At 42.5% G+C, this 13237-nt stretch overlaps 1 protein-coding gene across 1 annotated transcript in view; it reads right to left on the bottom strand.

Moving 5' to 3' along the window:
- Nucleotides 1-13237, bottom strand: part of LOC118358400 (sodium- and chloride-dependent GABA transporter ine-like) — a 50450-nt gene that overhangs the window by 25629 nt on the left and 11584 nt on the right. The window contains exons 3-6 of the mRNA XM_035736197.2: nt 4151-4361; nt 3783-3915; nt 3201-3335; nt 2859-2962 (exon numbers count right to left, since the gene is read on the bottom strand). Coding sequence (XP_035592090.2) covers nt 2859-2962; nt 3201-3335; nt 3783-3915; nt 4151-4361 — 583 coding nt within the window. The remainder of the gene's footprint in view (nt 1-2858; nt 2963-3200; nt 3336-3782; nt 3916-4150; nt 4362-13237) is intronic.

The following is a 13237-nucleotide window of genomic DNA, read 5'->3' as shown; positions in this document are numbered from 1 at the left end:
GGAGAAACATGTAAGCCTTTAAAGCAGCATTTGAGCAGTAGCCTAGGCTGGCTCCTATAACATTTTGAGTAGGGATGCACGATATATCGGTGAGCATTTCGGAATCGGCCAATATTAGCCAAAAATGCCAACATCGGCCAATGTCTAGTTTAACGCCAATGTTAAAAACCGATGTCAAAGATACCGTGCATACCTATATAACATAGGTACATGACGTAATGATGCTACATAAAATTGTGCTACATGTGCAACTCAGCATTCCTAACCTAGCCCACAATGTCTGCTGTGTGGATCGAGCAGTCAACAAGTCGAGCAGTCATTTGAAAGAGCTATCTTTAGCTTGGTACCTAGCTAGCACCAATACAACCAGCCCGAAAACAATGACCAAACTCTTCTCTGTCCTGGCACCCCAATGGTGGAACACTCACCCGGAACAACAGGGGCTTTCACGCAAGACTCAGCGTTGTATTCCTCAACGCAAGCATAAAAGGCATTTAACTTGTTTGGGAGTTCTGCATCACTGGGCATCTTATGGCTGGGTTTCGGGTTATAGTATTAAAGCCCTGCCACATCCGACAATCTTTGGAGCCAGGGTATTAGGATTCCACCTTCCTCCTATATTGTCCTTTTGCATGCTAGACGTCTAGTGGGCTTTCTTGTATGCGTCCATGTCCTGTTCCTTGTAAGCAGTAGCTCTTGCCTTTTGCCCAGCTTGGATATAGCCTGTAATCCATGTTTTTTGGTTTGGATACGTTCATATAGTCACTGTGGGAATAATGTTGTCTATGCACTTATTGATGCAGCCCTCAACGCTATCTAATGAATCAAGGAACATATCCCAGTCTGTACTTGAAAAACAGCCTTGAAGCATTCTGTCTGCTTCATTGGACCACTTCTGTATTTTACCCCCTTTTCTGATCTCGTGTCGTCGCTGCAACTCCCCAACGAGCTCGGGAGGTGAAGGTCGAGTCATACGTCCTCCAAAACATGATCCCATAAAACTGCGCTTTAAAAAAAAGAAAATGTTAACCCCTTTCTCTCCCCAATCTCGTGCTATCCATTGGTAGTTACAGTCTTATCTTATCACTGCAACTCCCGTACGGTCTCAGTAGAGGTGAAGGTCGAGAGTCGTTCTCCCTCCGAAACACAACCCAACCAAGCCGCACTACTTCTTGACACAATTCCCACTTAACTCGGAAGCCAGCCGCACCAATGTGTCGGAGGAAACACCGTACACCTGACGACTGTGTCAGTGTGCACTGCGCCCGGCCCGCAACAGAAGATGCTTGAGCATGATGGGACATGGACATCCCTGCCGGCCAAACCCTCCCCTAACCCGGACAACGCTGGGCCAATTGTGCGCCCGGTCGCGGGAGACCGGTACTAGACTCAAATGACTCGATGCAGTGCCTTAGACCAGTGTGCCACTCTAAACTGTGCTTCTTAACACCTGCCCCCTTAACCCGGAAGCCAGCTGAACCAATGTGTCGAAGGAAACACTGTTCAACTGACGACAGAGGTCAGCCTGTAGGCGCCCGGCCCCCAACAAGAATAATAATAATATAATAATATATGCCATTTAGCAGACGCTTTTATCCAAAGCGACTTACAGTCATGTGTGCATACATTCTACGTATGGGTGGTCCCGGGAATCGAACCCACTACCCTGGCGTTACAAGCGCCATGCTCTACCAACTGAGCTACAGAAGGACGAAGTTGCTAGAGCGTGATGAACAAAGTAAAGCCCCCACGGCCAAACCCTCCACTAAACCGGACAACGGTGGGCCAATTGTGTGCTGCCCTATGGGACTCCCGATCACAGCCGGTTGTGATACAGCCTTGGATCGAACCCAGATCTGTAGTGACGCCACTAGTACTTTGATGCAGTGCCTTAGACCGCTGCGCCACTCGGAAGGCCCTGAGGTAGGACAGTTTTAAGTCTCCCTGTGTTAAAGTCGCCGGCCACCAGAAATGCTGACTCTGGATTGCGGTTTGTTTGTTTATTGCCCCATACAGTTCGTTGAATGCCAAAGTGGCGTTGGCTTGTGGAGGGATGTAGACAGCCATGATAATTACAGATGAGAAAGCTCTTGGTAGATAAAAGGGTCTGCAGCTTACCATGAGGTATTCTATATCAGTGAAGCAAAAGCTTGAAATTTCATTCACACTGGAAGCAAGTGCACCAGTTGTTGTTTATGAAGAGTCACACCCCTCCCCCTTTGGACTTGCCCTAGTCTGTGGTGAGTAACTACAGAAACTAGCCAGAGTCACAAAGCAAGGGACAATCCACGTGCTTGATGCTTCTGAGGAGTAACCAAGCCCTTGTTTAGAAACCATTGCCACAGCTTTACGCCTTTGTTGAAGCAAAGTATTCTCAATTCGCATAGACCATCTGCAAAACACCCCCTCACAACACCCCCATCGCACACACTATGTCTATTTAGCTGTTGTCACAGAAATAAGAGAGAACAAAATAACTGATTTGAACTAGATTTTCAAAAAGGAGGCGCAGAAGTGCCTCCCTTTGAAGAATGTATGAAGGGGGACCAGTACGAAGAAAATATGAAAATGTATGCACTCACTACTGTAAGTCGCTCTGGATAAGAGCATCTGCTAAATAACCTAAATGTAAATTTAGTTTTAATAATTGACAACTATTACATGCCCTCTCTTGATTGACAGATATTTTGATGTACAAAGCATGTTGGGTCTTATTGAGAAGACACAGTTAACTGCTCTTCGTTACCATGAGACAGTTATTTTTTAACTATAGAATTACACTGTGTATCTGCAGATAAATCATGTGATGACAAAAGACAAAGTGGTCCTATAGTAGTACAGGAGACTGCATCTCTAACCTGAGGATGTTATTGTTGAACTTGTTGTAACTGGCCATGGAGATCATGGTACCAAATCCTATTCCAATGGAGTTGAATACCTGGGCTGCAGCGTTAACCCACACCTGCAGTAAGGCAGAGATAAGCGGATAAAGGTGAGCAATGCACACAATGTTTTTACTCATAATGTAAAACAAGAACACAAATACACTTCTGTGCAGTTTCCTAGGCACAGATGAAGCCTAATCTTGGACTAGAAACCTTTTTCAATTAATACTTTTTTTTGTCCCAGACTAGGCATAATGTGTGTCCGGGAAACTGTCCATTAAATCGTCATTCATCCTCTAATACAGTATGTCACACCTGAACATCAAGCAGCTTGCTCCACTTAGGCTTCAGGAAGTAAAGCATCCCATTCTTGGCTCCAGGAAGCTGGACATTATTGATGAGCAAGACAAACAGCATGAAGTATGGGAACGTGGCGGTGAAATAAACAACCTAAAGCACAGAGTGAGAAGAGTAAAAATACTCAGTAAGTATAACATGATTTTAAATGCATTGTAGATCAAAACATACGCCGTGTTAGCTGTATGAAGCAACAGAGGTGGAACAAATTCTGTCTCCTCTAAATACCAGGAGGAGAAACATGATATGACACCCATCTGTTCTCCTCCAACACCCACCAACAATGTAGACCCAAAGGCAATGGAAAACCTTTAGATTTAAATAATGATTCCCCACCAATGAGGCAGCCTGAGAGCATACACAAGTTATAAATGTATACATTTAAGAACACATAGTATCTAGTGAATGCAACCATTTAAAATGAAACAGTAATATCTATACATTTATGTGAGCCAATACCACAAATGACTGACACTAAACAATCTACTGTTCTAAAGAGGAATATCTATAAGTAGTTGCGGGAAGAGAATGCACTCTGACCTTGCCAGTGGATTTGACACCTTTGAAGATGCACAAGTAGACAATGACCCAGGCCAGGATAAGGAGTCCAAACAGCTCCCAGCGTAGTCCTCCTGCCTCCTCAATACCATTGGTTATCTCCAGAAGCCTGTGACTGAGAGAGGAAGTAAGGGTCAGGATGGGAAACAAAGCTAAAGAAACCTTCATAATCATACTGTTATCCTTCAATAATACAAGAACCCTGACTTTACAGTCATCTGGATGGGACCTCTGTTTTGTGATAAAAACAAGCTATAACGACCACAAGAGTCCTGAGCCCTACCCATGCCAGTGACTTCTAGACCCTACATCAATAAAAATGGGATTCATTGAAGAAGATTGATGCTTACTCAAAGTATTGCTGACTGGCCGAATGCAAGTGGGTGGTGTTGCCAGGGAAACCGATGGAGCAGTTACCGACAGCATTCCAGGTGTTGTTGCAGGACTGCCAGGGGAAGGTGGCTCGGAATGAGTTGAAGAAGTAGTAGAGTGCCCAGCACATGAGAACGTTGTAGTAGGTGCAGAGCACAAAGGAGATCACGACTGTGGCAATGCCTACACCTGTAGAACAACAGGTAGGGCAAAAGGGAAAAGTCAGAACTTTCCTACAGTGGTGATGCCCCAGCAGCAGTAGCTACTTTCTCCTCTGGTGTCTTTTGTGTGTGGGCCTCCTTCGGACGTGTACTGTATGTAGATCTATAAAGGTAAGCATGGGTAAACTACAATGGTAGTGCTCCCATTACCAATTAGCTGTGGACAAATATTCATGCATGTGCCTAAAATCCAACAAACACTTTCCAGGAAAGCTCAAGAAGAAGTCCTTTGAGCTTCCTCAAATTAAACAAATAATGTTATGTTCCGGTACCAACAGGACTGACCGGTTCAAATCGGTGTGTTTGGAAGGCAAAATTGGCCAGGCATGTACACAGATAGAGATCTACCCTTGCCTGAGCACCTGCCCCTTTGCCCTCCCACTTGCCAAGTGCCTTTTTGGGTGGTGGCATAATATTTTTTTTGTGGACAGTTTGTCATTGATGTTCTGAACCAACTGAGATTGTGTGTACATTATTGGCCAGGCATGTACACAGATAGAGATCTACCCTTGCCTGAGCACCTGCCCCTGTGCCCTCCCACTTGCCAAGTGCCTTTTTGGGTGGTGGCATAATATTTTTTTTGTGGACAGTTTGTCATTGATGTTCTGAAGCAACTGACCGCAAGTCACCACCCACCAGCCAGTCCCTTGGTTGCACCTGTTGGTCTGCCCTGGAGCTTGCACACAAAAATCGGTTGCTTTTTCCCGGTCTGCCCACAGAGATTGTGTGTACATTATCCAAACATGAATGTCTTGAGATGCATGAGTATGTGTATCAAATTACCTTTTTTAAATATCAACGGTATTAAAAAGATGGGTCCGCACTCAAAATATTCATTTAAAAAAATATATTTTCACTGCATCAGGGATAGCGTACACCCGTTTCAGCTCTGCAGCCTTCTGCTGAATTCCCAGGTTTTGCACACCAACCAAACTTCTGAGAGCGCACTGGTCCTCTTTTGAATACTGTTTCAACAGTACTGCCACAGAAGCTGCAGCATAACATTTAATTAACATCATCAATATTTAGGTCTGGTTGGCTGATACGAGCAACAGAGACCGGTAAAAAGACAGAGGAGCGGCTGCTTCTACAGACCCAACTCCATCCTTTCTTTAGTTGGGAGTTGCACATGTTTATCAGCAGCAGCACCTGAGATGGTAGACTCTAGCTAACCATCATATTCTAAAATATCCACACAGGCCACTAACTAGCCAGCCATATCAAGAGTTAGAAGATTATGAATATTATACAGTTATTTAGATAATTATTTTACGGATTGTGATTTATTGAGCCAGCTTGCTTGCAGATTTACATCAATCATCAACGATCGGCTGACAGCCCACCCACTTTTTCCGATATCAATGATGTCTTTAGGAGGCAACTAGCTTTCTTACAATTTGTGATGAGTGTGTTGTTGCAGAAATAAAATAGGCCTATGCTTTTATTTATTTATTGCACCTGCCCCCTGAAACGTCTGTGCACGGCCCTGACATTGGCCATAACCGGGTCACAACTAAATAGGCCAGCAGTTTGTCATTTTGAATAAATCCACTATTTTATGGGAACTGAAGAAGAGTCATATGGACATCCATATCTGTGGATATAATGAGTTGGGATTTCATTTGCGACACAGTCCAACAACATGACAAAATTGATCAAATTTAGAAAGAAACGAAACAGGCATACATCGTTTCAGTTGTTCATTCTTTAGCTTTTTGTTGGTTTCTTTTTTTATTGTTGAGGGGAAAAAAAAAAAACAGTTTTTTTTCTAGTAGCGTACACAATGACTCCATTATTAGAACAACGTCCCTGTGGCATGATTAGACCTTGTGATAAGAGTAGTCCAGGTTTACTACCCGAAATTGGGTCCTCTGCTGTGCTGGGTCAAGTGTCTCTCAGTTGGACACTGAATAACCAAACGTTGTGCAATTTCTCATACGAAAACATCACGGAGAGCTGGAATTAACTGTGTCAGCCAGCCGATTTAGAATTATCAACAAGTTAATCTTAGAATTGCATTAGTCAGAAACAGTGACGTGTTTCTCTAAATAGTTTTGATTAAAAAAGTTTAGTCCTTCGCTCCTAGAATATGTAGCGAGGCTCCAACAGTTTAGCAGCTGTGTAATGACTGTCTACTGTTCATAAAGCATTCCACTGGACTATGTACATTAATGTACTCTGACAGAAGAACTGTGTCTTGACAAACAAATCTCTGTGAGGTCAGGTCATGTTTGATGCCTCACAAAATAATCTCAAATGCTTCATGCTCCAAACTTTAAAAAATACATTGAGTGTACAAAACCAGGTGAATCCAGGTGAAAGTTATGATCTCTTATTGATGTCATCTGTTAAATCCACTTCAAATCAGTGTAGATGAAGGGGAGGAGGCAGGTTGAGACATGGATTGTGTATGTGTGCCATTCAAAGGGTAAATGGGTAAGACAAAAGATTTAAGTGCCTTTGAACGGGGTATGGTATTAGGTGCCAGGCACAACGTGTTGAGTGTGTCAAGAACTGCAACGCTGCTTGGTTTTTCACACGCAACAGTTTCCCGTGTGTATCAGGAATGGTCCACCCCTCAAAGGACATCCAGCCAACTTGATACACCTGTGGGAAGCAATGGAGTCAACATGGGCCAGCATCCCTGTGGAACTCTTTCGATACCTTTTAGAGTCCATGCCCCGACAAATTGAGGCTGTTCTGAGGGCAAAAGGGGGTGCAACTCAATATTAGGAAGGTGTTCCTACTGTTTTGTACACTCAGTGTATATTGGCATTGTTCGCAGAGAAAGAATAATGGAATGCTGTGGACAATATGGAGGGTGAGTCGACTAGAAAACACCTCTCAACCCAATATAACCCTACTGACCTCCAGGATCAGTTGGAACTACTGCACACCATAATCCTCCTTTCCTTTCATCCATCCTAGTTTGCGCTTTCCCTTCACACCACTAATTAAGGGGATGGTCTGCTCTATTGGCTTGTCAAACACACTCAGAGTGGCGTAATGTTGTTTGCGTTCTCCCTGTCAAAGCGAGTTTAACAACCCAGGGCTGCAATACTGCCGACGAGGGAGAATTCAGTAGGAGTAGTACAAAAAAAATTACGAAACTTGGATCATGGTTCAGTTACTGTAAGAATTATTTTGTCAGGTAATTACTAAGAAAAAGCAGATAAAAGCGAATATAAAGCTAGGTTGTTGTTTTTTTTACCCCTTTTTCTCCCCAATTTCGTGGTATCCAATTGTTGTAGTAGCTAATATCTTGTCTCATCGTTACAACTCCCGTACGGGCTCGGGAGAGACGAAGGTTGAAAGTCATGCGTCCTCCGATACACAACCCAGCCAGCTGCTTCTTAAGCCGGGTTGGATGAGCGTCGGAGGGTACACCGTGCACCTGGCAACCTTGGTTAGCGCACACTGCGCCCGCCCGCCACAGGAGTCGCTGATGCGCGATGAGACAAGGACATCCCTACCGACCAAGCCCTCCCTAACCCGGACGACGCTAGGTCAATTGTGTCGCCCCACGGACCTCCCAGCTGGCGCTGCAGTACAGCGCCCTTAACCACTGCGCCACCCGGGAGGCCCCAACACATGCTGTAGTCATGTAGCCGATCTCAATCTTTCACTGCAGCATTGATACAATCTGTATTTTACTATTGCAACACATTTTTGGGCTAATCTTGCCAGCCACTAAACTAATTTATGATTTCAGAAACAAAAGCTCTTCTGATCCAATGCTACACGTACATCTATTATTCAAATATTAACCCATTGTGTTAAACTTAACCTTTTCATGACCAAAGTTTCCCTGTGTAGATTCTGCTACTGCACCTGTAAAGCTAAGTCATGGTGAAGTCACCTGACATGCCTGTGATACCGCCAACAACAAAATGGACGCAGGTTCTTATGATTAAGAAGAACTGGTTCCATCTGGTAATAAAATAAATCATTGTTTTGTTTGTGTATATAAATCCACACAAACATACTTAAACAAGGAAATGGCCACACAACCAAAAAAAATATGAATTCCAAAGCAAAACAAAATGTTATCAGTCGTTGCTAGCAGCAATCAGGTAAGCTGAGCCCCTCCCGGTCCCCATAGGAGTAAACACCCCCCACTCAAAGCCAAACCCTCTGACGAATTAGAAGACACATCTCAGGGACACCAGGATGCCAAACAGACAATCAGCCAAAACACTACATACAAGGCCGCTCAAAATATAAAACAAATCAAAGCAAAGCTTTGTCTTTTTAATAATAATATATATATATATATTTTTTAAATATGCCCCTAAACCAGAAGGTTTTTTGGAGGAATAAAGCATTTTGCATAAGAAGAGCCGTCAGCTCAGTTTTAGCTGAAACGGAAGAAAACCATCAGACGTAGTTGTATAGAATGTGAGCTTGGTGTATGATAAATTCATCAATGCCATGTGGAATGGGATTTGTAATAGAATCACATTAGGAATTAATAGGAATGTGCTGCATTCTGTATCCAAGCTCAACCCCCAAAATCACCTTACAAATCACATTACAAATACAACCCACAGATAAAGAAAGATACAATGGTGGGTCATGAGGGGAATAGGAGAGGATTTTACCATGATACATTCATATACTATTCAGTAATTACACTGTAGGACATCAGTCCCGTGTTTAAATTATTTTTATTTAACAGAGGAGCGATGTGTATCACAGTGTGGCATAGTAATATCAATCAAAAAAATATACAGAAAGAACTACCTGCTTTTGTCCCCTGCTTAGCACAGAGCCATTACCAGTCTGAAATGAGCGATAAATCAAGGGACGGAACCATACGCTTTGACCGGGTAGACTATCTCTGTCTTTGAGGAGATAAAAACTACGGAGAAAAGTCTTCAGTTAGAACAGGTGACCTTATTGATTCAACCCCAAGAGTCAATGGATGTTGATGGCTGGGCTCTTGTACATTGGAGGGAGCATTACGTGACTGCTAGTGTTCTGTAGTCAGAGGCCATTCAGTGTTCAAAAGGAATTTGAGTTTAACATTTTTTTAAAAATAATTATTGAGTATGAATTAAACAAAATACAACTCACTATTTAGAAAGTTTAATACTTAAGTGTGCCTCCTGGACTGCAGAACAAGATCCAGGAAGAAAGTTTGAAATCTTTAACTTAGATGGAAAATAGTGCCCTGCAGCGGACACTAGAAAGAGAACATACTATGCTCTCATCTCTCATGTGATAAGTAAAACACTGAAGACATTTGTTTAGAGCCACTGATCCTGAGCTAATTAGATGTGTTAAGGGTGGGGAGGGGGGGGTTCTAAGTGGTGCTCATGAAAACAATGTGAATTTCGATCAAGAGAAATATTGTGGATATCAAGAACATATGCTGAATCACCCATACTTGATTCCAAATTTAGATTTGAATTGGCTGCTGTTATTCAGAATGTACTACATTTCACTCCTTGAGTAATTTGAACATGTGTGCGCGTCAGCTCAAAAACAAAAGCCCCCACTGATTAAATTTCAATCAAAATTACCCTTCCAGAAAAGCAGGGCCAAATAATTGGAGACTAATTGAGGTACTAAAATTGACATTGTACAAGGTCTCAGCCAACAACAAATCTGAAATCATTTGGTTTTGTGACAGACAGAATTGTATATTCAATAAAATATCAATCACACTCAATACAATGCACATAATTGATTAAACAAGCAGACAGGCGGTTCTCAGGATAATGTGCTCCTATTATCACAGTCCAGCAAAATGACAAATGAGTGCTTTCAGAGTCACAACCCAGATCAAGTACACATCCCTGTAATTCAAAAAGGCCAAACCATAATGAACAAATAAAACACTTAATTTGAATGATTTGTCATGAAGCAAGTGTAATTGTTACAATGTTCAAAACAGAGTAATCCACTGCTTTCTTGGTGTGCACAAACTGACTCCTAACCTGGCCATCTGTGGAGATATGGGTTGGGAACTAGATTATGTGTGGTTAGGCAAAAATTGACATGGAACAGACTGATGAATATGCAAGTGTTCCCAGCCCACCCCCTTGGGTTATCACACATACACTACATACCAAAAGTATGTGGACACCTGCTCGTCAAACATCCATTCCCAAATATGTGCATTAATATGGAGTTGGTCCCCACTTTGATACTATAAAAGGCTCCACTCTTCTGGGAAGGCTTCCCACTAGATGTTGGAATATTGCTGCAGGGACTTGTTTCCATTCAGCTACAAGAGCATTAGTGAGGTCTGACACTGATGTTGGGCGATTACGCCTGGCTCGCAGTCGCCGTTCCAATACATCCAAAAGGTGTTCGATGGGGTTGAGGTCAGGGCTCTGTGCAGGCCAGTCAAGTTCTTCCACACCAATCTCGACAAACCATTTCTGTATGGACCTCACTTTGTGCATAGGGGTATTGTCATGCTGAAACAGGAAATGGCCTTTCCCAAACTGTTGCTACAAAGTTTGAAGCACAGAATCATCTAGAACGTCATTGTATGCTATAGCATTAAGATTTCCCTTCACTGGCACCAAGGGGCCTAGCACGAACCATTATACCTCTTCCACCGAAACCACCAAACCCAGATTTGTCCATTGGACTGCCAGATGGTGAAGCGTGATTCATCACTCCAAAGAACGCGTTTCCACTGCTCCAGGGTCCAATGGTGGTGAGCTTTACACCACTCCAGCCGACACTTGGCATTGTGCATGGTGAACTTAGGCTCGTGTGAGGCTGCTCGGCCATGGAAACCCATTTCATGAAGCTCCCGACGAACCCTTCTTGTGCGGACGTTGCTTCCAGAGGCATTTTGGAACTCGGTAGTGAGAGTGCTGCAACCAAGGGCCGACGATTTTTACGTGCTACGCGCTTCAGCACCCTGCAGTCCCTTTCTGTGAGCTTGTGTGGCCTACCACTTCACAGCTGAGCAGTTGTTGCTCATAAATATTTCCACTTCATAATAACAGCACTTACAGTTGACCGAAGCAGCTCTAGCAGGGCAGAAATTTGATGAACTGACTTGTTGGAAAGTTGGCATCCTCTGACGGTGCCACATTGAAATCCACCGAGCTCTTCAGTAAGGCCATTCTACTGACAATGTTAGTATATGGAGATTGCATGGCTATATGCTTGATTTTATACACCTGTCAACAACGGGTCCACAAAAGGGGTGTCCATATACTTTGGTGTATATATAGTGTAGATGTGACTCCCTTCCTAGAGGATGTTGGCTGGTTTGATCTGATATCTTAGTTTTATTACCTTCGGTTTGGTCAACAATTTGATTTTGAATACAAACAAGTCAGAACTGGTATAAATGAAATGAAGGTCTGTTGTTCGCCCTCTTATCCTGTAAACTGTCCATGGAGGAAGGTTGTATGATCAATTCTCATTTCCTAGACTTCTAGGCCACAGGCCTAGTAGACATCTCTTTGTACATTCTTTGCTATGTTAAATGTCAGTATTGCTCTGTATCTTAAGCTTTATGCCGTTGTGAATCCATTCATTCTACAACATTATTAAATAATACTTGCGTTTTGCATTCGCTTCTCATGACCATTCCTTGATCTTAGTCAGCTAAAACGCACAATACTTGAATGCACATGGTTTTACTATAATCACATCAAATTGTATTTGTCACATGCTTCGTTAACAACAGGTATAGACTAACAGTGAAATGCTTACTCACGGGCCTCTCCCAACAGTGCAGAAATAAAGGACAAATAGTAGAACAAATTAATATCAAATGGAGTCAGTCAGGTCTATCAATTGTAGATTGTTAAATATTATTGATCACTACACTAACAAGTGGGCTACACATTGTTACTGCATGCATGGTATAGTGTAAATACTCATGAGTGGGAGTTGACTGCATTCATTTTATAATCTTTTATTCTGTGAAGTTCAAACCCAGTAGGCTTTCCGTCCAATGCATAATGTGTAAATAACTGATGTCAACAAAAGGTGTAGCATATTTTTAAGACCCAATTTTGAGTCGTGTCGGAGTACGATTACTTGCACAGTAATAATTTGATATTAAAACAGATTGTCAGTAGGCAGATTATGCAAAGGTCACGTATATACCTTAACTCTGCTTAACTTTTAAAAAAATCGACGTAAAGTCCAAATTTAAGAATACGCCAATTAAAAACACCTGGTTCTGAGCAATCTTTCAAATAATTAGAACAAGTAAACACCTTACAATAGGCGTTACAGCTATTTGATCTGCGCATGTGCTAGCACCAGCCGAGCGAGCCTCCCTCTTTAGCGCGAGTGAAGTGCGTTCGGCACAACTGAATGCCCTCCAAGTATTTCACACCCCTAGACTTTTTCCACATTTTGTTGTGTTACAACCTGAATTTAAAATAGATTAAATTGAGATGTTTTTGTCACTGGTCTACACACAATACGGTATAATGTGAAAATGGAATTAAGTTTTGCCAATTTTATGAAAATGAAAAGCTGAAATGAGTCAAGTATTCAACCCCTTTGTTAAGGCAAAAGCCTAAATAAGATCAGGAGTAAAACTGTGCTTAACAAGTCACATAAGTTGCAGGGACTCACTGTGTGCAATAGTTTAGTTCAACAAGATATTTGAATGACTACCTCATCTCTATAACCCACACATACAGATAATTGTAAGGTCACTCAGTCGAGCAGTGAATTTCAACCACAGATTCAACCACAAAAGACCAGGGAGGTTTTCCAATGCCTCACAAAGAAGGGCCTCGTCCAGCTGTATTGGACGTTCCAAATTGTGTCCAGTGCTGGTTTGACATTTGAGCAGAAAAAGGAGTTACTTTTATTGCAGCTACAACGTGACAAAGATCTGGAAAGGTT

Source organism: Oncorhynchus keta, chromosome 25, assembly GCF_023373465.1.
Source record: "Oncorhynchus keta strain PuntledgeMale-10-30-2019 chromosome 25, Oket_V2, whole genome shotgun sequence".
NCBI classification, from domain to species: Eukaryota; Metazoa; Chordata; class Actinopteri; order Salmoniformes; family Salmonidae; genus Oncorhynchus; species Oncorhynchus keta.
Note: the sequence above shows the minus strand (reverse complement) of the source record. Positions and strands in the feature narration are given on the sequence as shown.